This window comes from Camelus bactrianus, chromosome 2, assembly GCF_048773025.1.
Source record: "Camelus bactrianus isolate YW-2024 breed Bactrian camel chromosome 2, ASM4877302v1, whole genome shotgun sequence".
Lineage (NCBI taxonomy): Eukaryota > Metazoa > Chordata > Mammalia > Artiodactyla > Camelidae > Camelus > Camelus bactrianus.
In genome coordinates, this window is record NC_133540.1 from 11,666,519 (window position 1) to 11,693,465 (window position 26,947).

At 49.5% G+C, this 26,947-nt stretch overlaps 1 protein-coding gene and 1 long non-coding RNA gene across 54 annotated transcripts in view; one reads left to right on the forward strand and one right to left on the reverse strand.

Annotated features, from left to right (window-relative positions):
* Positions 1-1,209: 1,209 nt before the first annotated feature.
* On the reverse strand, positions 1,210-8,651 carry LOC141579527 (uncharacterized). 4 transcript variants are annotated; one of them, XR_012511070.1, is made up of 5 exons: positions 8,493-8,651; positions 6,871-7,107; positions 4,570-4,736; positions 3,613-3,742; positions 1,210-2,015 (listed from the first exon to the last, which is right to left on the reverse strand). It is a non-coding gene; the product is annotated as an uncharacterized LOC141579527 (long non-coding RNA). The 4 variants fall into 4 exon arrangements; XR_012511068.1 differs by lacking the exon at positions 4,570-4,736 and having other exon boundaries at positions 1,210-2,704; positions 8,493-8,649; XR_012511069.1 differs by lacking the exon at positions 4,570-4,736 and having other exon boundaries at positions 1,210-2,707; positions 8,493-8,649.
* A 198-nt stretch (positions 8,652-8,849) lies between these two features.
* Positions 8,850-26,947, forward strand: part of LOC141579475 (uncharacterized) — a 195,019-nt gene continuing 176,921 nt past the window's right edge. For 41 of the 50 annotated variants that reach the window (XM_074375924.1, XM_074375901.1, XM_074375928.1 and 38 more), the window contains exons 1-12: positions 8,857-9,069; positions 10,496-10,874; positions 11,492-11,627; positions 14,097-14,183; positions 14,531-14,691; positions 14,982-15,028; positions 17,574-17,702; positions 18,046-18,179; positions 18,586-18,638; positions 20,418-20,582; positions 20,890-21,002; positions 22,411-22,954. In XM_074375924.1, the coding sequence (XP_074232025.1) occupies positions 11,586-11,627; positions 14,097-14,183; positions 14,531-14,691; positions 14,982-15,028; positions 17,574-17,702; positions 18,046-18,179; positions 18,586-18,638; positions 20,418-20,582; positions 20,890-20,893 (822 nt within the window). In that variant the 5' untranslated portion in view covers positions 8,857-9,069; positions 10,496-10,874; positions 11,492-11,585 and the 3' untranslated portion in view covers positions 20,894-21,002; positions 22,411-22,954. The other 9 variants (XM_074375954.1, XM_074375953.1, XM_074375902.1 and 6 more) reach the window with 9 other exon arrangements.

Consider the following 26,947-nt stretch of genomic DNA (forward strand, 5'->3'; position numbering starts at 1 on the left):
TCCACAGGTGGCACCACTTGCTGGTGACATGAAGGAACCATGTTAGCCACCTCCCAAACTCTGAGGCTTCTCCTGGGAGGAGCCTGCAGACACCCAGTCCAGCCTCTGCACAATGATGCTCCCCAGTGTCACTCCCGGCTTGCTGCCCTGGCCTCTAGCTCTGGCCACAAACTCGCTGAATTGTCGATAGATGTCCCCCATGCACCACGTCTAAGCTTGGGGTCCAGAGGTGACCATGGTTCTTATTTTCTTCCCATCGATGGACTGTTTGATCTTCATGTAATCGTGTTGGCAGGAAGGCCAGTACCACCCTCTTGAGGCCTCCCCGAGCCGCCTCTGTCTATAACTGTCCTAGCGCCCCAGGGGATCGGGTCTGAAGCCTGGCACTCAGACACGAGGATGACAGCTGGAGAGACAGGAATCCACTCCTGCTGTGGCTTCTGCTGAGGCTCGATGTGGCCATACAAATGGATCCCACAGGCCCTGACTTCACTTGACTCGCTGCAGGGATGCTCCCACACTGCCCCGTTCCCCCCCCCAGAGACAGAGGGCTTTCTGCTTGTTCCCGAAGGCCCCACCCCCGAGGGGGCACTGGGTCCAGTGGAGCGTCCAGCCTGGTTCCCCGCCAGCCCTTAGGGCTTTGGTGGGGCCTGGAACATCAACTACCCTCCCCTTAGGGGCCCGTTTGTCCTTTCCAGCCAACAGACCTAGGTCATAAGCACTTTAACTCACCTGAGGGTGTTTTCCTCACTTCAGGGGCAGTGAGGACGGGGCTTCTTCACACTCCAAGTGCCCCAGGTCTGGATGCAGACAGTCTGGCTCTCCCCCAAGTCCTGCAGTTCTGGGCCACACCTGCTGCTGGTCACAGTCTGTGCTGTGTTCTCTTCCAGGACAAGGGGTGCACTCTGACCCCCGCCCCGCCCCCACCAGCGGTGGCAGAGGCGGCGGACAGGCAGGTGAGCTGGGGCCTGAGACCGTGCCCGCAGGTCAGTGCCCCAGAGGCCGCTGGTGACTAGAGGGGCCACGGGGCAGAAGGCAGCATGGGATGGGAGGAGGAGGAAGGTTCAGGATAAGGAGATGAAAGGGGGAACGGACAGCACTGTGAGGGCCTCGGCCATGAAAGGGAAGAGAAATCACAGTGACAGCTGGAGCGGTGTCGGCGTTAAAAGCTGCGGGCTGTTTTTTTTAATTTTATTAATTACCAATATATATTGACAGATTTCTTATTTTATTAAAGATTATGTTCCATGTCATATAACAGGATAGAGTATGTTATTATTTATTAAATAATACATAATAGAAGATATACTAGCATATTATCTTCTGTTTATTTATTAGCAGATAGTATATAATACATATGTAGGTGTTTATACACATAATATATAATTCATGCATCTATATAATATATAACCCATAACAAATAATGTAAGATTATGATTAATATATAATATAACAAGATTACATAACAATAATGATGTAATATTACCCATTGTATGTCTTGGTTCATGACACATTCTCATCTTAGGTGCCTGTCAGAGGTATTTATGTATTAAAATTAATATTATAAGACACAGTTATGAACCTATCACCCAGCATCATAACAGGAATATTGACAGTGACATACTGTGTCCTCTTTCCCTATCCTGCTCTTGGCCTTTTCTCACAGGAAGTAACCAGCATCCTGAATCCTGGCTTACCCTTGCCTTGTGTTACTTTCACACACACAACATTTAAGATCAGTTAAAACAAATGAACTGCAGGTACATGCAATGAAGTGGATGAATCACACACTCCATGTTAAATTGAAAAAGTAACCCCTAGAAGGTAGCCGATAGTGTGCTATGCTTTTAACTGTGTATATATATGTCAACTAAACTCACTGAATTAAGAACAACTACAGCTAGAGTCCAGGTGGGAGAGGGACAGATAAAAGGTGAGGTGAGCAGGTTTGCTGCAGGTGAGCGAGTTCCTTTCCAGTGACATGTCATTCTCTCTGAAGCAGGAGGCAAGGCCATCTGCTGGGAGTCAGGGAAGAGACAGAGGGAAGGTTAGAGGTGTGCAGAGAGCAGAGAATGTTGACACCACTGAGTGATAAGTGGGGAAATGTGCTCACTAGAGAAATCCTGGAGGATTGCCTGGCAGCGGCAACATGGTGGGCATTGATTTGTAGTCTTGGAAATCTGTGCTGGGAGAGCCTGCTGCCTGCAGGCTCAGAACAAGTAGAGCTGGGTGAACCGAGATGGAAGTCGGCCTGGTGAGGAACTGAAAAGGTCAAGGCTCAAGGGGGTTTTGTCTGTCATAAAGAGAGTGCTGACTGTGGATGCAGAGCTGGAAGGTGGGGAAGTGGAAGTAAGAGGAACGTGGACAGGCAGGAAAGCAGAGGATTCAGCGCATGATGCCCCAGTGAGGGTGAAGGAGGGCCAGGGAGGCTGGTGGAGAAGAAGCTGGACGGCTAGAGGTGGGCACTTAAAGGAGAGAGGCTGGACCTTGGGTGGAGACACGCCCGGGTATGAGCCCGGGGGTAGGGTGAATGGGGGGTGGCTGGCTCAGGCTGACAGAGAAGAAGACCCTACAATGACCATACTGGGTGGTGGAAGGAGAATGAACTTTGACGTCTTGATGGTAGGAGGCGAGGCAATACAGAGCTGGTGGTCCAGGTGCTCCTGACTGAGGCAGATGAGCAGGGAGGCCAGGGTGGCAGGCACTGCTAGGAAAGGATCTGGGTTTTCCATGTGCTCCCACGAGGGGAGGAGCAATCATCTGAAGGTGGAAAGTGAGCACAAGGAGGCCAACCCAGGCTCCTGATCAAACGGGGGTTGTGAAGGTGCAAAGCGTCAACTCCAGTGATGGTGGCCCAGGAAGCAGGGACCACGGGTGAAGTGAGGGGGCACTCAGAGAAGAGAGGGAGAAGAGTCTTCTGAGTGTAGGGGGAAGAGAGGCCCCAGGACAAAGGAGCACAGAGGCACAGTGATGAGGATGGACTGGCTCTATGGTGACACTGCAGGGATGGCTGGATCTTTGTCCTGAGGGCTTAGGTTGGGGGGACTACTGGCCTCATGAGGATCCCCCTCTCAGCAGCCTGGACAGAGGCTCTCGCTCCTGAGAGCTGTGTGGCCACCACTGTTCCCGGAGGGGCTCTGCCTCCATCTTCTCTTATCAGACTTTCCTGCCCAGCCCCCGACCGCCAGCGAGGGAGCCTGGGCCTCGCAGCTGTTTGCCGTGGAGGGACACAGGCTCCTCGGAGGAGCAGGCGGATCTTACTTTGCTCCGTAACCCAGGGCCTAGCGAAGCGCCAGCCCATGTTTGGGCCATGTAGGGGCTCGGATACTTACTATACTAACTCAAAGCAGTAGAATTGCAGAGCTGGAGGAAGTGACCACTGAGCTCACAGAGTTCACTGCCCACACCCCCATTCTACAGATGAGGAATCAGAGAGCAAGCAGTGAAGCAGCCTTGGCCAAGGTCACGCTGCTCGTAAATGCTGGCCTGTGTCGGGCATGCCAAGTGATGAGCTGCAGTGAAGGGGCTGAGAGGGGTCTCTGGGTCCAGAGAGCTCGGGTTCAAGTCCCAGCTCTGCCATTTATTAGCCGTGTGACTAATGAATGTCCTTACCTTTAAAGTGGAACTCATAGTGGTGCCAACTCATTGGGTTGTCATGAACACAGCGTTCCTGGAACAGCAGGACAGAGTTCTGTAAGGGTTTGCTGTTGCTTTGGTTATGATTATTATCACCAAGTGAACCCTGAAATGAAGAACAAAGGCAGCAAGAATTTTTATTTTAAAGGAGTTTCAAATCCTCTGATGAATGCTTCATTTCATCTATTCAAGTTTTCATTTGACCCTTATTAACAACTACACAATGGATGACTTTTGAGGCAATCTTGCTTCATGTCTTTAATTCTCACTAACGACACAGGCTATTTAACAGGCAGCAGTTTCTTTTCCAGGAAGAGGGACAAAAAGTTAAAAATGACTCAGTGCCTCTCGGTCCCCAGTGAGTTGGTTGTGACCTGTCAACCCAGCTTTGGGGAAGTGCCTGCTCCCCCTGGGCCCACTGAGCTGCCCCGCAGCCTCCAAGGGGTGCCGTACCCCCACACGAATCCAGTCTCTTGGTTCCTGTCTTTGCTTCAGATCCCTCAAGGACTGCCCATGCCCCAGGGCCCCATCTGCCCCACCAGCCTTGGCTGCTGGACTCCAGGACACCATCCTGGGTCTCAACCATCCCCTGTTCCTATGACCGCCCCACTACTCTACATTTTGTCCTTCAAGTGTGGGCTTCTGTGGCTCGCCACACAGCAGGGGTCTCCCCGTCCTCCACCTTGGGTAACTGCATCGTCCTGCACGGTGCCTAGGGAACCCGTGTGGAGGCAGGATGAATACAGAACAACAGGTGCTCAGAGGGGCTGCCTTTCCCACTGCAGGGGCCCTAGAGAGCTTTCTCCCAGCTGGTTATTCACAGGCGCTGAAGCTGTGGAATCTCGATCTCACCAATTTAAAGGGCATCATCACTAATTACAAAAGCAATCATTTCATCAGTAGCAAAAGGAGAAAAGACTTTGTGTTCCCCACCTCCAACTGTTTTCCTCCACCTTCAGATGTTTCTCATCTCTGGGCAAGGGTAGAATGCAACTCACAGAATATTATTTTTCAATGTCTTTTCCCACTCTGAAGATTGCTTTCCCAGAACCGATCAAGGCTAGAATGGTTTAGCTTCCCTGGACTGAGGATTCAGAGGCCTGGGGGGAAGGGGGGAGGGGGAGGTGAGATAACTCAGCAATATTGAACCTAACAGAGACATTAAAAAGTTCCATTCTAAACAGAAAGGAAGCAGGATGCTATAGAAACAGGAAAACCATAGTTGGAAATGCAATAACGAGTTGCAAGAGAATAAACATAAAGATGTAAAAATGAAAAAGGACATCAAAATAAAAAGAGTTGGGAATGGGAGAGGGGAGCAAGAAAATGTAGATTTTTTTCTTTCTTTTTTTTCTTCGTTATTCTTAGGATGTGTTGGAGCCTACGTGATTTATCAGTCTAAAGGGAATAGATATAGTAATGGGCTGATATATTTGAAGAATAAGGTAACCACAAATCAAAAGCATACAATAGAGTCGCAAAAAAACCAAAAAGAAACAAACTCAAAATGGCTTAAAGACTTAAATATTACACACGACACTATAAACTTCTCACAAGAAAACATAGGCAAAACATTATTTGACATACATCTCAGCAATGATTTCGTAGGGCAATCTAAGCAACCCAAGCAACAGAAATAAAAGCCAAAATAAATAAATGAGACCTAATTAAACTTATAAACTTTTGCACAGCAATAGAAACCATAAGTAAAACTAAAAGACAACCTATGGAATGGGAGAAAATATTTGCAAAAGATGAGACTGACCATGGCTTAATTTCTAGACTATATAAATAGTCCATACAACTTAATAAGAAAAAAATAAACAACCAAATCCAAAAATGGGCAGAACAACTAAACAAGCAATTCTCCAATGAAGACACACAGATGGCCAATAGGCATATAAAAAAATGCTTAATATCGTTCAATTATCAGAGAAATGCAACTCAAAACTACAATGTTATCATCTCACACCAGTCAGAATGGCCATCATTCAAAAGTCCACAAACCATAAATGCCGGAGAGGCTGTGGAGAAAAGGAAACCCTCCTACATTGTTGGTGGGGATGTAGTTTGTTGCAGCCACTGTGGAAAACAGTATGGAGATTCCTCAAAAGACAAAAAAAAAAAAAAAAAAAAGGCTTATCACCTAATCCAGCAATCCCACTCCTGGGCATATATCCAGAGGGAACCTTCATTCCAAAAGATACCTGCACCCCAATTTTCACAGGAGCACTGTTTACAATGGCCAAGACATAGAAGCAACCTAAACATTCACTGACAGATGACTGGATAAAGATGCGGTATTTAGATATAACAGAATATTACTCAGTCATAACAAAGAAGGAAATAAGGCCATTTACAGCAACATGGATGGAACTGGAGATTATCTCACTAAGTGAAATAAGTTAGACAAAGACAAGTATCATATGATATCATTTATATGTGGAATTTTTAAAAAATGATACAAATGGACTTATCTATAAAACAAAAAACAGACTCACAGACTTATAAAACAAACTTAGGAGTTTGGGATTAACAGGTACAAATTACTATATGTAAAACAGACAAACGACAAGGATTCACTGTAGAACACAGGGAAGAATATTCAGTATCTTGCAACCTATAATGGAAAAGAACCTGAAAAAGAATAGACTATGTATATGTACAACTGAATCACTATGCTGCATACCTGAAACTAACAAAACAGCTGTATAACTGAAACTAACAAAACATTGTAAATCAAACACATTTCAATTTAAAAAAAATTGATAAGCTCTAAATACCTTTATTCAAAGAAAATCTTGAACTCTTCCCTCTTACAAAATTTAAAATGGGTAGCTTGAGCAGGACCAAATTATACTGGATGGGCAGTTACATATCTTCTCCAGCACGTGGCCCATGCTACACACACATCGTGTTTTCCTACAGGTAAGAACAGCCCTGACTGCACAGCGAGCGACTCTTTCTGGGACAAGGGCCTCTGTGGCAGTGGCCTCCTTGTCACCGCTGCATCTCACCAGGAGGCCAGGGTTTTCAGAGGGGAGGGGACATAGAGCTCATACACTTCAAATTGACTTCCCGAAAAAACTATGGAAAAACCAAATTCACCTGCAGTGTAGGAAACATGAGCAGGGCCCCTAAGCAGACCGACAAGCCCAAAGTAAGATGGCCCGATGTTCAGATCGGAACCAGAACAAAGACCACCTGGCCCCAGTTAAATGACCACCACCTCACCTGCAACGAACTGCTCGTACTCAATGTCAGGGATGTTTCTGTTGAGACTTGGGAGGTCAAAGGAGTCGGACCAGGGATCGGGGCTCTGCCAGTGGTAGAGGTGGCCCCAAGGGAATAGCACCAGTACCGGCTCCTCCATCTACAGCAGGGTCTTCAGGAGGAAGGCAATGTGGATGCAGACGTTCCTAAGGAGGTTGAAGCCCTCTGGAGGGTTGAAGTCACACAGAAGGTACCTGGCTGGGAGCAAAGGAGAGCGGGTCTTCAGGGCCAGGCCTCTGCACAGGAATCCCGGCTTAGATAGAACAGATACAACGGGAATCCCTGCACAGCCCATGGCCTAGACTCCAGACACATTCAGCAGCTTCTGGTTTGTAAAGTGGAGGCACTGCCCACCCATCTCCATGTGGCCAATTACTTCAAGTCCGGGAGCAGTTGCGGAAGACATCTTGGCATCCGTCTAACACCACTAAGCACCCGACTAGCATCTGAGCACCCGTTCTCCAGGGGCTCTCAAACTTCTTGTTCTACAGAACCCTATACACTCTTAACAATTACTGAGAACTCCAAAAGGCTGCTATTTATGTGAGTTTAATCTATCACTATTTCCTGTGTTAGAAGTTAAATAAGAAGTTAGAGAAAGTGTATGAATTCACTTAAAAATATTAACAATCTACTGTATGTTACCATTAATACTCTTAAACAAAATATAATTCTATTTTTCAAAAGAAAAATCATTAGTGAGAAGAATAGCAGTGATTTTAATTTCTGCAAATCTCTTTTGGACTGGTGAGAGCTGAATTCTCCTATCTGCCTCTGCATTCCCTGTTTTGTGATATCGCAGGCCAGGTTTTCCCTGGAAAACCCCGCAGGAACTCGGGAGAGCAAGAGTGTGCAAAAGGCAGGTGACATCCCGGCGTTTCTATGAAAATGGTCTTGCACCTCAGGGGCCTTGGATACACTTTGATAACTGTTGCCCTATCCAAGGCGAGACTCTTCTACACAAGAGCCAGGCAAGGGTCCTGGATTCTGTAATGAGTTACCGCCACCACACCCCTCCCTTCTCTGTGTGTTTCTCACAAGCTCCATTACTGCAGATGAGGATGTAATCCTCAACTGGGGCCTCTAATCCCAGAAGACTGCTAACTTCAAGAGGGAGGGTCCCATCTACCATCCCTACACCCCGCATAGTTTATTTTGAGTCAAGCCCTAGATAACTGCTTATCGGCACTGACCCTTGTGTCTTTTTCCTGAGGTTGACTGAAGGAACCAACATCTGGATGGAACTGAAATTTCCCTGCAGATAAACAAGGCTGATAAGCCACCCCATTCCAACATCTGATTCTGGGGCTCTTCAAAACCCGGGTAAGGCCCCGCTTCATCTAAGATGGGTCCTCCGCCTGCCCTTCCCGGGGGGTTCTGGGAGGCCGCGGCCACCAAGGGCGACCCAGACTCGCGGCCCCAGCCCCAGGGCCTGAGGGAGAGGAAAGCTTGAGGCTGTGCCCAAGCCCTGACCCGCCCCGCCCCAACACGCTCCCCGGCACCACAGCCCTCCCCGGCCACCGCCCCAACCCCGATCCCACCCCGGTTCATGTCCGCCGGCCCCGCCGACGGCGCGGACGTACGTTTACCGTCTGTGGGACGCCGCCCCAGACAGGATGTCGGCCGCCGACTGACCAGGCCAGAACTAGTCGCCCGGCCGAGCAAGCCGCCATCCCCAGCAGCAAGCACCGCCATGGTCCCGGGCAGCTGCACACTTCCGGAGCCCGCTACCCGCCCCAGAAGCGCACGCCGGCCCGCGCAGAGCGTGGCGCCTGTAACCATGGCAACTCCGCGGGACCCTCCCCTAGCGCTTGCGTCGTGCGTCCTCCCGAGTCTAGTTGTGCGAGGGCAGAACTTGCGGAGCCAATGGGAGCCAGGGCGCAGCCAGGACGGGGGTGGGGGGAGGCTTATGGGACAGCTGGGCGGGGCCGGGGAGGGCAGGGCCGCCCGGAAGTCCTGACCTGCAGGTGGCGCCGGCCGGAGGCTGGGGCGTTGCTGCCACCAGTGGGCGGGGCAGCGGGGCAGCGGGGCGGGGGCACCCTCACCTGTCCGTGTGTGGGGATCAGCCTGGGCTCCGTGGCCTCCGCTTGCACCGGACGTGGACCCAGGCTACCGGTGGGCAAGATAGAGGACTGAGCTCAGGCACGCACGGCTGGCCAGGTAGGGCACCTGAAGTGCAGATCCGCCAGGCCCGCTGCCGGCCTTGAATACGCGCTGCTAAGCAGTTTCCAAGAAGACGGGATCTGTCATAAGAGGGGAGGTAGGGCTTGGGTACCAGATGTCGGGTTGGGTGCAGTCTCACAGGAGAGCCACGGTGAGAGGGCGCAGAGCGGCCCCTGTGTTGGCGGGGCTAAGAGTTTGGGGTATAGGGTCGGGGTGGTGTGTGCCTTTCTCTGTGGTCTCCTCACTCCAGAGCAAGGGGCTCTGCTTCCCCCCTCCCCTCACTGCACTCCCTGCCTTCCCCAGCACCACCTGGGGTGTGGTCATGTCGAGGCAGGGAAGGCCCAGGGAAGGGGCTCATTCAGGGGCAGGGGCCACTCTGCAGGGATGCTGGACCTGACAGCAATGCAGTGCTTCGGAACTCCCCTGGGCTGGGTTTCTAACCAGTGGGATGGAAGGGCCTTTCCTTCCTGGGGTGCATTTGGGGGAACTAGATACGTCATGAATGTCAGCCCTGAAAATGGAGGCTGTGCTACATCCATTCTTGGAAAGAAAAATCAGGCCCTTCCAGCCCAGGTGACTCAGAAAGTCAGTCAGCAATGTTCGGGGTCCCCAGTTTAGGCTTTCAATTAGAGCTGAGTGGCTCAGGAGGCCAGATCCCTGTCCGTGGCTCCAGGAGTAGGCTTTCTGCTGGGGGACAGGATCCTCACAAACACCTGTGTCTTTGTGGGTCACTCCCCTCTGACAAGCTGGGAGGCAGGGTGCAGTTGTGGGAAATCGTGTTTCCATGAGGAGAGGGCCACCAAGTGGTGGGGGCACAGGAGACAGTGAGAAAGAGTCCCGCAGCCTTTCTGGAATCAAAAAACTGGCAAATGTGAAAAAGTGCATAATTTGTTTTATTGAACAGGCTGCTTATGTACGTTTGGAGGGCCAGGTTCAAGGACTCTGCATCCCTCCAGGACAATAGCCTCAATAGAAGAACAGACAGAGCAGGAAGAGATGTGGGGTTTCTCCCAGGAATGAGGCAGAACAGGGATTTCTGCAGATTTGCAAGGAGACCCCGACCGCTGAGCACCGGGTTACAACCCCACGTGACCCTTGTCGTGTTTGGCTTGGGCTCTGGGTCTGGCCTGATCATGTATTCTTCCAGCTGAGTTCCAGAAATTCAGAGGGTAGACTTAGAGAGGCTGCGTTTGGAACCCGGTGTGGAGACGGAGGGTCCTTTATCCTGAGTCCCCTCAGCCTAATCACTGTAGCTGAGTTCCAACACCACCCAGGCCCCCAGGGTGGCCGTGGAGGGAGAGCAAGCCTGGCAGGTGACCCAGGGGTCCCACTGCTGTGCCCCTCCCTTATCTTTGTTCCCTTTCACCCCGGAAGGTGTGATTGTCTCATGTCATGGTGACAAGCCATCTCTCTTCTCTGTCAGGTGGGATCCCCAACCCCGCTCAGCCTTCTTTCTGCATGGATGCTGAAGGACCAGGCTCACTTGAAGTTCTGAGTTTGAGCAGTAAGGTGGAAACAAAGAAACCAATGGAAACAAAGAAACAAGTCATTGTGGCAAAGCTCCCCACCACAGAGAAGCTGCCCTGAGTGGAAGGGAGGGTGTGGGCATGCCCATTTGTTTCGTGTCTCCCAGTGCTCTTCGCTTTCTTATTGCAGACCTGCATGGTTACAACAAAATGATCTGCAAAACTGAAAATATTTACTCTCTGGCTTTTACAGAAAAGGCTGACCAGCCTCTGGTTCCCGTACCGGTCAACTGATTGGAGTACCTTTCCAGTTTGGAAACATCTGGGCAGGCCCAGGTTTGCAAAATTCTTTAAGAGTAGTTATGGAGTTTTGCTTCTAAACATTTTTATGGCTGTATACTTCTGAGCTGAGGTTGTGCTGTGTAATTCTGAGCCGGGATTTTCTCAAACTGTTTCTTATTTCTTATACCGGACACCCCTAAATTCCAAGGGGAATGGGATGTTAAGGAAGCCATGGAGTTTAGGAAAAAGATACAGATTTCATTTCCATTTAAGCATCGATGTATCTCCATCCTAGGCAGTATCGGTTCTGTGGTATTGATAGGGGAACTAAATAGCAACCAAATTTATAGAAAATAGTGGGTCATTGGGTACACAAGTTCTTCTTTTCAACATTTTTGTAGTGTTTGCAGTTTAAGATGACCGTTCCTGAGAAACAGGCAGCCTCTTAGAATGAAATAGCATTTTCCCTGAACCATATTCAATTTTTATTTCGTAGACAGCAGGAAGGGCAATCACACATCCAACACTTGGGGACCTCAAAGATAAAACGTAACTTTCTGGGAGCACACTCCCCCCGTCTCCCTCTGCTCTTTTCACTGTCCCATTGTCCCTGAAGGCTCTTTTGTATCTTCTGCTCATGACTCCAGTAACTCTTCCTTCTCGTCCCTCAGCTGGTAAGTTTACTTTTCTACTTTGACCAAGCAAACTGAAGCCAACAGAAGAGAACTTTCACCAGCAACTCCCAGCACATCCGCTCGCCTTCTGATGTCTGTGACCTCACTCTCGCTGCCCCACCTCTTATTACAGGTGACATCGAAAGCCAGATCATCCAAAAGTCACCAGGGGGCCCATCCATACAATCTTCTCCGGGCTGTCACTCCCACATCCATCCTCTCTGTCACTACCTCATCTATTTTGTTCTCCTGCTAGTTGGCTCCTATCAGTATATAAAAGTCCATCCTCTTAAAAGAAACAAACAGCACTCCTTGACTCTAATTGGCCCCCACCAATTGCCACCCCATGTCTTTGCAGCAAATCTTTAATGAGTCGTTTAAACTCACTGTCTGCATATTCTCTTGAGCCATTCCCTTTGGCACCCACTCTGGCTTTCCCCCTGATCCCTCGCTCTATGGAAACTGCTCTGTCAAGGCCATCAGTGACCCCACGTTGCTAAATATAGTGGTCAGTTTTTAGTCTTCATCATGCGTGGCCCTTTGGCAGCATTTGACCCAGCTCTTCCATTTCTCCTCCCCCGTGTTCCTGCTTCACTTGGCCTCCAGCCCATCGTTCTGCTTTCGATCCACTGGCTGGTCTTTTGCCAACGTCTCCTCTTTTTTCCAAATATTTACTGCGAATGTGCCTCGGAGTTGGGTCCTGGGTCTCTCCTCTATCTCACTGCTATACTTTTGGTGGAAGCAACCAGACTTGGAAATTGACATGCCATCAATTTCCCGATTTGTCCAAAACTCCCTGATTGGCCTTTTCCATTTGGAACTCTCTCCCTGATACTCATATTCTTTTTCTTTCATTCATCTTGCTTTCACATTCATACATATGTTCTACTGTGTAAATTACTTTTCCAAATTTTGAATCAGTCCATACATATCATGTGAAATACTCAGATCTCTATTATTTCCACTAAGATGCTTATTCTACCTTAGAACCTTTCTGCATTTCTGTATTTATGTCAATAAAGTGAATAGTATTTCTACAAGCCTCATAGATAAACAGTGTGTTAGTTTGGGGCTACTATGTAACATGAAATAATGATACATCAACATAGTCCTTTTTCATTTAATTTTATGTAACACCAAGATGAGGTTTTTGCACTGAAGACTGTTTCATTGAAATTTTACCTACGTTATGGACAGTCAGTTTATGTGAAAGCCCTCATTTCTCCCCTTTTCTGATATATTTTCCATTTGGCTATTATAACATATACCTTGGCATGAAATAAAATTCCAAATCCATTCACATAATAAAATTAATACATTTAAATTATATTTTTTAATGTTAAAAAGAAAGAAAAAAACCCCCAGACTCCTCTACCTATTAGGCATTACTGTGGCAATATCTAATAGACTCCTTAATCATGACATTGAAGAACTGAGCTGATTCCAGCCCCTTTCCACCTGCTCAGCCCCATCTTGTCCCATCCCCTGTGGATGGAGAGGACATCCATCCCATTTTCCAGGTCCAGATGTTGGAACCATGTTCTCTCTCTCTCTTTCTCTTACACACACACAGACAGCAAATCCAGCTTGTTAGAAAATTCTGGCTACTCTGAAATCATTAACCACATACTCCCTGTTCCCCACCCTCCTAGGAGCTACCTTCAACCCCTTGTTGGACACCAATTAGCCTACTTCTTCCATCTTTGCTTTTCTACAATCTCATCCACACAGAGTCAGAGGGAGCCTTTAAAAGCATACATTGAGGGGGTGGGTGTAGCTCAGTGATACAGTGCATGCTTAGCATGCATGAGATCCTGGGTTCAAACTACAGCACCTTCACTAAAATAAATAAATTAACCTCCTCCCAAGAAAACTCAAAACAAAAGCATAAATTGGACATCACCCATCCCATCAAAACTCACTAAAAGGGTCACCATTCCATTAGGAGCCAAAGTCGTCCCAAAGTCTTCGAGGACCCGGCCTGCTCTGCCTCTCCGCCCACACTCTCCCCATCACTCTGGGGGCCTCTGGCTCCGGCTCTTCCTTCTTCCTCCGGATCTATTCTGCTTCAAGTTCATTACTCCTTGAGATCTGCCAGGATTGCCTTATTCCCTCCTGCCTGCCTCCCACCCCACAACAATCACCTGAGTTTGCTCATATCACTCTTATTTTTCCCCAAGCTCTTGCTACCCCCATCATGTTGCCTGTTTTCTCTGCTAAAACTCTGAGCCCCCAGTGATGGGGAGTCGTGTCTATTTTGTTGACTAATAAAGCCCAAGAGCCTTGGGAATGGGTATAGTTACTAGATTCCCATAAGTAGTAGGAGCTTATACAGATTTGCTGAATGAAAGCAGAGGTCCTGGTCCAATTCGATGGAGCACTTCTGTGTCCTGCTCAAAGATTAACTCTCCTTTCCTCCTGAGAGAGGGTGACCACTTCCTTGGTGATCAAAGGCAAGATCTATTTTCTTTATGCTGTTAACCTTAGGCGGGGAGACTGGGGGATCTTCATTTATATTTTAAAATTTGATTCACTCTGCAGTTTGTCTCCTGTCTATGTATCCTTTTGAGAAACCGTTTATGAGTGATCATTCTTCCATCAGATTGAACAGGATCCAGGGGGAAGTACCAAGCCTGTCCCATCGGCCATCCTGTGTGTCATGTCCTGTGACCCAGTGGATGCTCAGCACGTAAGTGAACCAACAGGAGTGAGTGAAGAGATGGGAACATCTCATTATTGTGGTGGCTGCACTCTGTCCGATGCCTTGAGATTTGGGGAAGGGTTTACAACTGCGGAGGCGAGATGTCAGGTCCTCTGTGCTCTTCCTGAGTGCCCTGGCCTTACCCATTCCCCCAGCCCCCTCTGGGCAGCCAAGCCCAGGAGCTGGGCCACCGGCGATTGTGCTGATCAATAATCCACCTCACCCAATGTCCGGGGGTAAGAGCGGCCAGCACAACTGTTTGTAGACACTGAAGTCAGGTCCTTGGAGGAATTCCTCACTGAACAATGTTTTGGACCTTTTATTTTTCTCTATAGCCTCCAGCTGAAGAAACAGATTGCCTTAGGTACATGAAAGGTGAGGACACCTACTATCCCCATGGAGCGCAGGTGGGGCTGGGAGTCTGCTGTTTGTACAGCCGGTGGGCTCGTGTTGCTTTGGGCATCCCTGTGCCTGAATTCCTGCAGTACACTCGGTGGTAAGAACGGGGGTGCCTGGCAGGGAGGGAAGCGGTTCGGGGGACTACACAGCTGGGGAGACGTTAACCTGGGGTGAGCGGGAGCCGGCTGATGCATGGAATCTCGGTGCAGGGAACTCTCCAAACTCAGAGAGGTTCCCACTCCCGCAGGGTCCCTTTGATCAGGGTGCTAGGCTGTCAGCACTGCAGGGTCCCTGTGAGGATCATGGTGCCTTCAGGCAGTGGGAAGTGAGGGGTCCAGTGGCAATTAAATTAACTGTGCACCCAAAGCCAACCCCCGTCTCTTTCAGCCTGTTTCCTAATCTGCAAAACTGGAATGATGTTAACCATCCCGCAGGTTTGTTGATGGGCTGGGACACACTAGACTGCCAGGAGCTGGAATTCCTCTGTACCCTGATTGTAATCCTTCCTTCACACTATTTACTCTCACAAGTTCAGTCTCTCTGTCTCTCTCATTCACTTGTAACTTTCTCTACTGCTCTGGTTTCATTTGATTCCCACCCTCCTCCCAATCCCCAGATGAGTGAAATTAATTTCTGTGTGTCAGTTCCAAATTCCCGGGAAAGATGCTCTGTCCCCTCTGGATTGGTTGTCCAACCCATCAGTTGCAGTCAGAGGAGTGAGTCCCTCTGTGACCAGAGGAGGGTCTCTGCCCAGGCCCCCAGCCACCACTGTGGGAGCACATAGCTCTCCGAGGAAGAGGTACTGGCTGTGACTTGGTGTCACTAAGTGTGAATTTATCTCTCCTCTTGCCCCACATTCATCCTCCTAAACAAAGATGAAAATTAAACACTCCCGAGATTTGTGTCATGGAACACTCAGGGTGGGGGCTAAGAGGGCTGGATTCCCTGCTGAGTGTAAGGGGCTACAGTGACTCCCCAACGAGAGCCTGTAAAGGAAACAGCACCGGCCCCACTGGACATTAGGGTGCTGAGTCTGCGTGACATTGAGCCAGGCTTCTGACCACAGCTCAGGGGTCTGTTCTGACCGGTTAGTCTTTGAAACCAACCAGCTTTGGATTCCTCAATCCCTCCCTGAGGTTTTACCGGAACCACGAGCTTCTGTATCTCTGAAGACAGATGATGAGGACCCTTCACGTAAGGCATTTGCACAGCCCTGTGCGGGAATTTGTGCTGCACGGTCTGCCCGGCGAGCTGACCAAAGTTCGTATTTTACTGATCTTAGAAATAGTCTGGTTTCCTGATGCACTGTTTCACTGAACAAGCAACAGAAGCCACCTCTGGCTGATAAAAGCAAAAAAGGGACTTAATGAAAAGATACTGGGAGGGTGCATGGAGTGGCCCAGACCAGAGCCGACCCGGGGGCCGTAGGAGATGTTGGGGAGCCCCAGGCACCAGGCTGCGCAGGGTGCTACCGGGCCCCCTGCTGCCCCAGCAGGGACCCCCCCTCCTCCTGACACTCCACCTCAATGCAATTTCATCTCCCGGCAAGGCCAGGTCACACTGAAGCCACCAGCACAAACCTCAATGGGGGAGTTGGCCCCTTCTCAGCTGAGGGCGTGCCTGGTGTGGGGAGAGGCCCAGTTAGAGGAAGGCGGTTCCCCTACTGTTCCAAGTTAATGCGCAAGTCAGTGTCCATCACTCAGGAGAGCCGGGCTGATCGGACCTCATTGTGGTGACTAGGCCGTCTGAGTTCACGTATTACTTTTTAGGTTGGAAGGCCCAAGAGGGAGAAAAAGTGGAGGTTCTAGTACTTATTTTATATTTCCCATGTACCAGGTGCGGTAAGCAAGACACTTCAGACAAGGCCCATAACAACCACATTAATAGGCCACTGAGAAAGTCATGCAGTCAGGCCTCTGCAGCCCCGAAACCCGTGTCCTCATCAGTTCCGTAGTTACCAGTGGAAGTTGTAGGGATTTATGGGACTGTGTGCTCCTGTGGGGGCTGGGATGTGTGTGTTTAAATCCACATCTTCAGAAACTCGGCCAGAACCACAGCCACTGATTGTCTGCATGGAGGCAGAGGAGGGGAGGCTTCCAGCCTCTGGTCCAGCTCGTGTGGAGCTCAGAAGTTGCTCCTTCTGTCCTGAAAACAACACCAGAGCTGAGGGAGCTGCAAACCCACTGCTCTTCTTAGATCCACAAGAAAACTGAGGGGGAAAGCTGCTCCCAACACAGAGAGGCAGCCGGGCAGGCTTGGAGAGTCACAGCTCCCAGGGCAGAACCCGCTTTTGTAAGAACCCCGGGGGCAGGCAGATTTAACAGGTCCCTGAGGCCAGCTGGAGGCTCAGCGTGGGGAAGTCCGAGTGTGACAACTCCAGGGGGCCAGTCAGAGGGGCCCCCTGCTCTTTTTCATGCATTTTACCTCCAGGACCGTTTCCTGTTCTCAGAGTGAAGATCATAGGAAAACTCCTCATGGTTCCTGCCAGGAAAGGAAAAAATAGCTCTATTGAAATACACCCAGAACATTCTCTTCCATTGTGGGGGGTTGTGTTTTTATTTTTTTTTATGAGAAATTATTTTACCAGAGCCTAACCTACCTGGGGGAAGGGAAATACCTTCTGTGTCACCCAGATTGGGGTGGGGGAAAGAGACACACTTGTGGAGGTCACAGCTCAGGGCACAGGCTCAATGAGAACTAATCACAGGACTACAGATGCCCTGCTCTGTCCCGCTCCCCCAACACCTTACCTCCATGTCAGTAGGGCCCCTGTGTAATAACAGGAATAAAATTAAAAGAAGTAAATGTCTCAGGAGTGTCTAGGGAAAACACAAAGACAGCGGGGAGATGAAAACAAGGACTCACGGGTGGCTTTAGCCTCTCGCACGAATAGCTGTAGCAAACTACACACAGCCCAGCCCCAGTAGATAAACAGAAAACCTCACAGAAGAAACTATTTATTTTGGTTCTCTTACCCAGTGCATTCCATGGTGCATCCTCGCCTAGAATTGAGTGGAAGCAAGTCCATCTCAGAAGGGACATACCTGAAGAGAAATGGCTTTCCAGACTCTGAAGGGCAGAGAAAGCACCAGCCTGGGTTAGAGAAAGGTGAGGGGTGGGTTAGGGGGTGGGCTGCATTCTTCCCCAAATAAGGAACCTTCCTGAGGCCAGCACAGTGGGAGGGAGGGCCATAGGGTGGAAGCAGCCAGACTTCTTCCTGAGAAGTGATAGGATGCCTCCAAGGGACCATTCAGGTGCCCAAACTGTGTCCTGATGGTGGGAGCCAGTCGGTCTGCCTCAGAGCCCAGGACTGAGGTGGGCGCACAGCAGGCCGGTCTTACTTGGCCGGATCAATTTCACTTCTCCGAAACCCTGTGTAAAACATGAAGCGTGGACGACCTGGTGAGCAGAGCTCTGCCCTCAAGACCGGTTTCAACTCCTCTCTTCCCAGAGAACAGCATCTCTGAGCCCGTCCTGGGTGACCTCACAGAGATCACCCTAGTGGCCCAGGCTAGTGACCTGGAACATGTACCTTCCTGCAGCCAACCCCAGACGTCCACTGATGCATCATATACTGGCAAAGATGTGAGTTCCTGTGCATTGGTCTAACAGCAGAGACTCTGCCACAGGCCCAAGAGGTGGTGTGTGGGACAAGCAGGGGTGCAGGAGTGTACGCAGTGCAAAGGTGTAAATGGTGGCAGGGGTGCAGGGGCTGTGGAGGGTGCAGGCAGTTCAGGGGATGCGGGGGTGCAGGCAGTGCGGAAGGGCAGAGAGTGGCAGGGGTGCAGAGGTACAGGGAGTGTAGGGGTTCAGGAAGGTGCTCCGGCACGTGGCCAGGGTCAGAAGGCAAGTGCACATCCTCGCAGTCAGCCTGACCCCGGGAGATTAGTGCAATGGTCTGGGGTGGCGGAGGGGGCGGCGGCGGCGGCGGCGGCGGCGGTGGGTGGGAGGCTGCCCGGGCAAGCCGGTCGATTTCTTCTCTTCCCTGCAGCCTGGCCTGGGGGGGTGTTGGCCGCCGGAGATTCGCCAGATGTTGGACTCCAGGTAAGCTTGCTCCTGGGTGGTGGGGCGGTTAGGTCAGTGGGCGGTGGCAGCGGCAAGGGGGCGGAGCGGGGCTGCCCCTGGCGAACTGATGGAATAGCTGCCTTCTCCCGGCTGCCGGGCCTGGGAGCGGCCTCTGCTGCCCCAGGTCGCTGCACACACCTGTCCCACTCAGCAAGCTGAGTGGGGAGTGGAGGCGGTGTGGTTAAGGTGCAGGGCCCACGGGGATAGGGGGGCTGCCGCACGGAAGCCGGTCAATTCGCTCCGCTCTCCCCCGCTGCGGAGCCAGGGGCGGCTTCTGCTGCCGTAGAGGCGGGACGCCGGTCTCCAGGTGAGCTTGGTCCTGGGAGGCGGCGGCGGCGGCGGCGGCTGGGGGTTGGGGTCCGTTCCAGGGAGCTGCTCCATTTCTTCTCTCCCCCGCGGCCTGGCCTGGGGGCGACCTCTGCCGCCAGAGATTTGCCTGAGGTCCGACTCCAGGTGAGCTTGCTCCTGGGAGATGGGTGCGGTGCAGTCAGGGGGCTGGGATGGTGGTGGCTGCGGGGATAGGGAGGCTGCCCCGGGGGAGCTTGAGGATTAGCTCCCATGTCTGTGCCGCGTGGCCTGCAGGCGGCCTCTGCTGCGCCAGGTCCTGGGACAACCCTTTCCCACTTTGCCTGCTGGGGGCGGGAGGCAGGGTAGTCAGGGTGCACGGGTGGCGGGGGTCGGGGGCCTGCAGCGGGGGAGCGGGCACATTTGCTCCCATCTTCCCCGCGGCTTGTCCTGGGGGCGGTGTCTCTTGCCCTGGGTTAAGAGACACGTGTATCCTAGTCAGCCTGGCCCCAGGAGGCGGGCGTGTTACGTTGGGGGTGGTGGCAGCAGCGGCAGGTTTTCCCATGGAGCCGGTCCATTTGCTCCCATTTCTCCCCGTGGTTTGCCCTGGGGGCGGTCCCTGTTGTCCCTAGTTCGCCGGACGTCCATCTCCAGGTCAGCCTGCTCCCTAGAGGCGGCCACCGTGAGGTCAGGGGGCAGGAGCGGTGGCTGCTGTGGGGGTAGGGGGCTGCCTTGGGGAGCTGGTGGATTGGCTCCCGTCTCCCCGATGGCCTGGTGTGGGAGTGGCCTCTCCTGCCTCAGATCACCAGACACACCTGTCCCATTTAGCCTGCTGGGGGAGGGGCGCCCTGGGAAGTGCCTTTAAAGTGTGGGGGAGGCGACGGCAGGCGTAGAGGACGTGCAGCGCGGAGCCTGTCAATTTGCTCTCCTCTTCCCCACGGCCAAACCTGGGGGCGTACTCTGCTGCCCAAGAAGCCGGATGCCCGTCTCCAGGTCAGCTTGCTCCTGGGAGGCGGGCGCGATGCTGTCGAGGGGCAGAGGCAGCTGCGACGGCCGGCTGCCCCGCCTAATGGGGCCACTTCTTCTCCTCTCCCCTGACCTGGCCTGGGGACGGCCTCTCCCGCCCAAGATTAGCCTGAAACCCCACACCCGGTCAGGTTGCTCCTGGGAGGTGGGCGCGGTGACATCAAGGGTTGGAGAGGAGGGGGGTCTGCCCCTGGCGGGCTGGAGGATAAGCTCCCATCTCTCTGGAGGCCTGACGTGGGGGTGGCCTCTGCTGCCCCTCATTCCTGGGTCACCCTTCTCCAGGACATATTGCCCCGGGGGTGCTGTAGGCTGCGGGGGCGGCGGGTTGTTGGCGGGGGTATGGAGCTTGCCGCTTGGGAGCTGGTGGTTTAGATCCCATTTCCCCCGCAGCTTGGCCTGGGGGCAGCCTCTGTTGCCCCAGGTCGCAAAGCACTGTTTCCCTGACAGCTTAACCACCGGAAGTGGGCAGGATGTGCTGAGGGGGCGGAGGCAGCCGCCAAGGCAGCGACGGAGGGGGCTGTCCCTGGCCAGCCGGTCAATTTGTTCCCATCTCAACATTTGCTGTCCCAGTTTCGCAGGACGCCCTTCTCCAGTTTATCCTTCTCCTGGGAGGTAGGCTCAGTGCATGCAGCCCTAGGTCTGGGCTCTCCCCTGGGGAGGGGCAGAACGCTCTTCTTCTTCTTTGTCTTTATTCTTCAGCAAAGTGGTTACTGGCCCCAATTCTTAATTCTGAGAAAGTGTAGCCTGTGTTACGGAGGAGCTGCTGGACAGTGAGGTTTCTGGGCGGGTTTTCACATCAGCTGATGCCCCAGGCAGGCAGGAAATGTATTGCTTAGAGCTTCTTAGTCTGGAGTTGGGGGATGGCCCCGCCATCCTCACCATGCTTTTTAAAAATGTGTTACTCCCCTCTTTTTCCTAGGTGACATTTTAGGTTATTGGGTCCCAGATTGCTGGCACACTCATCCCTGTTCTCAAACATCTTTTAAACTTGGGTGAAGTGATAAGTTGGGGAAGAAGATGATTTACTGAAAGGTAAGAATACTTAAATTTGCATTAAAGCTACATTCTGTCAATCTTTCTCAAATGATTTTTCTCTGATTCTAAATCCATGACCTAGTGAATGTTGTACTCCTGTGTAAATCATTGATCTTCACATCACACTTGTTGAGTGGTCAACGAGATTTGTTATTTAGATTATTCCTGAAAGGAAAAGCTCAGGCTTTTGAGAATTCCTTGTCTGATGTCACCCAGGCAGTCACAGTAGAAGACAGAGCTGATATAAAAATCCCTCACCTGCCTGAACTGCAAAGCTTCTGGGATTACTGATCCCTGAAATGCAGGTGACTCTTGATGATAATCTGGGGGATGGTTTATATGATCAGATTCTTCCAGTCCTGTAAATGGGTTCCGTGGCCCCAGCCCCGGGAGAGCTGGTCATAAGGGCCATATCGTGAGGGGTGGGAAGGGAAGGCAAGGTCTAAGAGCTGGCATCACTGAGATTCCACACTCGCTAAACACAGACCCCAGAGCCTAATTGTTGTCAGGTTCTGTTCTGGATTTGAGAGTGTGTTCAGACATGATTCTTGCCCTTCAGGGGTCACTGCCTGGGTGGAAGTAACCTTTACATAAATCTGGGGAGGATGACAATTAAGTAGATGGGCTGTTATGATTCTCAGTGTGCCCAGGCTCGCTCTTCCAGGCACTCGTGGGACTAACGAGAGTCATGTTATTCACTCATACACTGATTTATTACCCTTGAATTGATCATTTGTCCCACAGTAAGTGAAACAAGCAATGAGGAACCTGAGTTTTGTCCCCTTTCCTAGCACTGATTGTATCTGTCAGTCAGGCGCCCTGCGTATGCATTGTGAAATGGTGGTATTTCTTGCCCAATGGGACTGCACTGTCAGTTCTGAGAATCAGGGGAGACACGTGGGTAGGACAGCACACTGACACATATGGCACCCCCCCCACCCCATGAGACAGCATTGTCGATGCTCAGGTGACCCGATGTAGACCGCGGTGCTAAACCTGAGCATGTTTAGTGATCTTGGTGGCTATGAAAATACAGACTGCCGGTCCCTAATTCTGGAGACTCTGAGGGTGTGCACCCCAGAATTCTGCATTTTAAGAAGCACTTTAACTAATTCTGATGAAGATGATCTGAGTGTCCCACTGAGAAACACTGGTGTGCGATGCACCAGTATTGAGGATTCTCAGGGAGCGATGTTTTTTCAGGATGGTCCAAGGGCCCTCACGAGACTTTTGCCTTGGGTGTAATTGTATGAGTTCGAAAGTGATGTCTCTCAATTCCAGTGCTTGTCAGCATGCTCTGTGCAGGGATTTGCTCTCAGCAGATATCAAAAACTATAAGTCTTCAGGTCACCGAGCTAGAGTGTGAGCGATCTTTTATTTTGGTTTTCTTTATTGCAATGCGGAGTCTCCCGAGAAGAGATTCAGACTGAACAGCTTTGTGTCGGACTTTGGAAGACCGCTGGTGCCCAAGGGGTTCTCTGGCAGCACAATGACGAATCTAGGTCCCTCTTTCACTGCTACGTCAATGAAGTGGACCGCATGGACAAGGCCAAAGCTGGTATCCCAACCATAGCCCTTGACAGTGATGTTCGGCTCCAGGAAGCCATCAGATGCAGCAGGTGGCCAGAGAAGGAGCCTAACGGGCTCATGAAATGTGACACCCCCAGCTTCATCAACACGGACCAGAACTCTTCCTTTGGGGAAGATGATCTCCTGATTTTGGAACCACCGATTGTTCTAGAAAATAAGCCAGTTGCCCAGACCTCACACAAGGACTTGAAATGGAAATGTGCTTTGTCAAGTGTTTCTCTGAAGATGTGAAGTCTGTCTTTGTATGGCAGGAAGTCCCCTTTCACAAAATTGTATGTGTTTGTGTCTGAGAGAGAGAAATGGAGACAGACAGAAAGACGGAGACAGAAGAGAGCCCCCTCAGAAGAGAGCTAGTTAAGGTGAGTTTTTGTGCCTTAGTAAACATTTGGGGTTTTGGGGGGAACAAAGTATTTACACTGTCTCATTCTCCTCGTTGGAAACCTTGGCCCCGTCCTCAGTGTCAGCGGCCTTGAACGGGGTTGCCATGGTGCTTTTCATCTGGCGCTGCCACTTCCACGCTCTGCCTTTAGCACGTTGCTTTGCCTCCCAGGGCTGCCACCCTTTAAACTGTAATGTGAGGAGTCTGGAGTAGATGATCCATCCCAGCTCTGCTGTTTTGCAAATTTCTGATTTCGTATTCGGATGAGGCTGGGACACACCCAGAGCAGCATAAACCAGGCCCTACCTCCTGTCTCTTGCTGGGGCATCCCTCAGGTCTGTGCCTTCTACTCAAGCCTTTACTGAGCCCAGCTTTTGTCAGGAGCCCAAGTGCCTACCGGGATGGCAGGAGACCTGTCTCTCCTGGTCACGGTGGCAGACATTTCTATTGGTTGTGCTGAAACAGCTCTTCTGAGATCCTCCGGCCACCCTTGCTCCAACCTGAGGACAGACCTACCGTTCCTTTCCTAGGAGGAGGATCAATCCATGGTGCATTTTATGACAATCCTGTCCCCAGGAATGCACGGAAGTTTATCAGCTGAGTGAGGGGAAGTGCCTCTGTGTCTCTGTGTCCCTGTATCTCTGTCTGCTCACAGTGCCCTGCCACCGGCTACTGAACAAGAAAAGTGCTATCCACCATGCTGTGTCTTTTGCAGATGTGTAGGTGATGGTCTTGTGGCTCATGTGTGGGCTTTGTGCTGGGATGGTGAAGGGCTTATAAATACCTCATCAACATGTATTCGAGATGGCCTGGTGCCACACAGACTTGATTCATGAAGGCATCAAGCCTGCACACTGGTTTGGAAACAACTTGGTTTTGATCAGTCACACTGCATGCATGACTCACTGCTGATCTCTGGGTGGTTTTTTCATTTTAGATTTATTCACCCAGTGTCTTGCTTAAGCTGAAAAATACATTTATTTCACTAGAATATTCTCAGATTCTTTGTTTTCACACATCCAGTTGTTTAATTCCTTTAAAAATCATTTTGTGTTTATAATGCCTCCTAATATCTATCATCTCTAGGTTCCCAGTGGCCTGAGCCATGCACCAGATTTGATGTAGGAACTGTTCCACCAAAAGAAATCCCTTTGCCATAATATCTTTTGAGGAAAATATTATTCTTTAAGGCTCTAACAGTAAATCGTAGAAGAAAGCATGGAACATTTATTGTAGTTAATACATGTTCATGCAAAAAGAAATGATATTTTCATTAAACAATGTTGATTTTAATAACTTTTACTAATGTGAATATTATTACTCATAATTTAAGTAACCAAATAAAACCACAGTTATTTATTATGAAGTTTGAAAACTATTTACACTGTCTCTCAATTAGAGGTAGCTTTATTAGAAGACTGAAGGGTATTTAAAAGATGGAAAAATACCCATGATGACACCATCATTTTTATTAACTAAATATCAAGAACTGTGCAGGGTTAAGATTGAACCCTCTGCAAGCTCTCAAGTTAGCATGAGGTAGTTTGTGGATGCTGCCAGAAGACAGGAGACTCCCCCAGGTTCAGAGACAAAGAAATTCTTGCCAGCACAGCAGGCAGCTTGGGGTTCATGTTCATGTTGGTTCCTGAGTTTCTTTCCTTTTGCTGTTCTAACAAAGGACCACAGACTCAGTGGCTTAAAGCAATACACATTCATCATCTCACTGTTCTTTTGTGCAGAAGTGCAAAGTCATTGTCAGTGGGCTTAAACCAATGTGTGGCCAAGGCTACGTTCCACACCGAGGCTCTAGGGAGGGATTCGTCTTCCTACCTTTCCCAGCTTGCAGAGGTGTTCACACTCCTTGGCCCAGGGCCCTGTGTCACTGTGACCTCTGCTGCCACTTTACATCTCTGTCTCTGACTATATAGATATAAAGGAAGAGTCTTCTACATCTGGTATGGACCCTTTTTCCTAAATGGACATTGTATCTCTATTTATGTGCAGATTAAAACCCCTTCCCTCCAGGGTGTGGTGGCATCAGCTCACAAGATTACCACTCTGGGCTTTAAGTGTCCTCTTTGTATTGTCACCTGGGAACTTCTCTTTCCATAGTTAGCTCTGTGTTACATTTGTTGTTGTATTTTACCCGGCATTACTGAAAGTTTTACTTAAAAGGGATCCTAATTAGCTCTGTTTACCTGTTTCCAGAGCTGAAAGCTTCAGTTCTAGAGTATCTGTTTGATTTCTCTTAAAAATACATTCCAGTATATTTCTCTGGTGAAAGTCTTTACCCTGTTGTCTATTCTCCCATAATTTCCTTATTTTCTTGAATATATTAAAAGTATTTTATAGCCTTTATTGGTAACTCTGATGCCTACATCACCTGGGGGTTTGCATCCTTTGTCTAATGTTTCTTATTCTCATATTATCCGTTATATAGTCTTGACATGTTGCATGTCTTGAAATTCTTTATTACATGGCAGACATTGCAAATGAAAAATCCATATGTTATTTTCCGTGAGAGGTTTTCTACCTTCCTGTTAGGCAAACAGGGTGAGGGACTGATCATGTCGCTCCAATCAGGCGCTGAGGTGGATCAGGACTGAAGTGCCTTTTTTCTTAAAACAGCTTTGAGGTATACTTGGCAAAGTAATTTTCACACGTATAAAGTGTACAGCTAATACGTTTTGACATAAGTATATCCTCAAGAAACCATGACCACATTCAAGAGAGTGAACATACCCATCACCCACAAAGCTTCTCTCCTGCCATTTGTTGTCCCTCGCTCCCTCCCCATCTCTTCCCCTGGAAACCATTGATCTGCTTTCCATCACAACATATTGGTCTGCATTTTCAAGATCCTTGTATGAATGGATTAATGCAGTATCTACTCTATGTTGTCTGACTTCTTTCATTCAGTGTAATTATTTTGAGAGTCATCTGTGTTGCTGTATTAATAGCTTATTTTTCTTATAGCAGAGTATTGTTTAGTGCTGAGTTTTTACTGAAGAGTTTGTTGTGAGCAGTGTTTGGATAGACCATCATTTGTTTCTCCATTTACTTCTTGATGGATGCATGGGTTATTTACAACTTGAGCTATTATAAATAAAATTGCAGTGAATATTTGGTTACAAGTCTTTATATGGACATATGCTTTTCTTTTCTAAAGCACCACATGAGGAATATCTGGGTTATATGGTAGATAGGTATTTACCTTTTTTAAAGAAACTGTTAAAGACATTTCCAAAATGGTTGTACTATTGTAAATTCCTTGTGGTGTGTATCAGCTCTGGTTGCTCTACTTCCTTACCAGCACTTTGTAAGGTCGGTCTTTCTAATCGTATTCATTCTTGTATGTATGTGTACTAGTATCTCACTGTGGTTTTTAAAAGCATTTCTCTAATGACTAATGGCATCTTTAATCAGCATCTTTTCATATGCTTATTATCCATCTGGATATCTTTACTGAAGTGTGTTTTCTGGCCTCATTCATTCATTCAGGTGTTTGCATTATTATTGAGTTTTGAGACCTCTTTATTCTGGATCAGATACAAAGAGAGACCTTTATCAGATATATGATCTGCAAATTGCTTCTGTCTATGGCTTGTCTTTTCATTTGCTTAGCAGTGTTTAGAACAGCTTTGAAGAGTCTTCATTTTGATAAAGTTCACTCTATCAGTTTCTTTTTAAAATAGATTATACTTTTGGTGTCATAGCAAAGAAATATTTGCCAAACCCAAGGTCATAAAGCTTAAGCCTATGCTTTTTCTCCTAGCTGTTTTATAGTTTTAGATTTCCTATTAAGATCTATGATCCATTGTGACTTAATTTTTGTATATTTTGTGAGGTGTGGATCAAAGTTCTTTTTTTTTTTTTTTTTTGCATATCACTATCTAATTCTTCCAGCACTACTTGTTGAAAAGATCCTTTCTCCACTGCATCCTTTTTGAGAATCAATTGTCTATATAAGTGT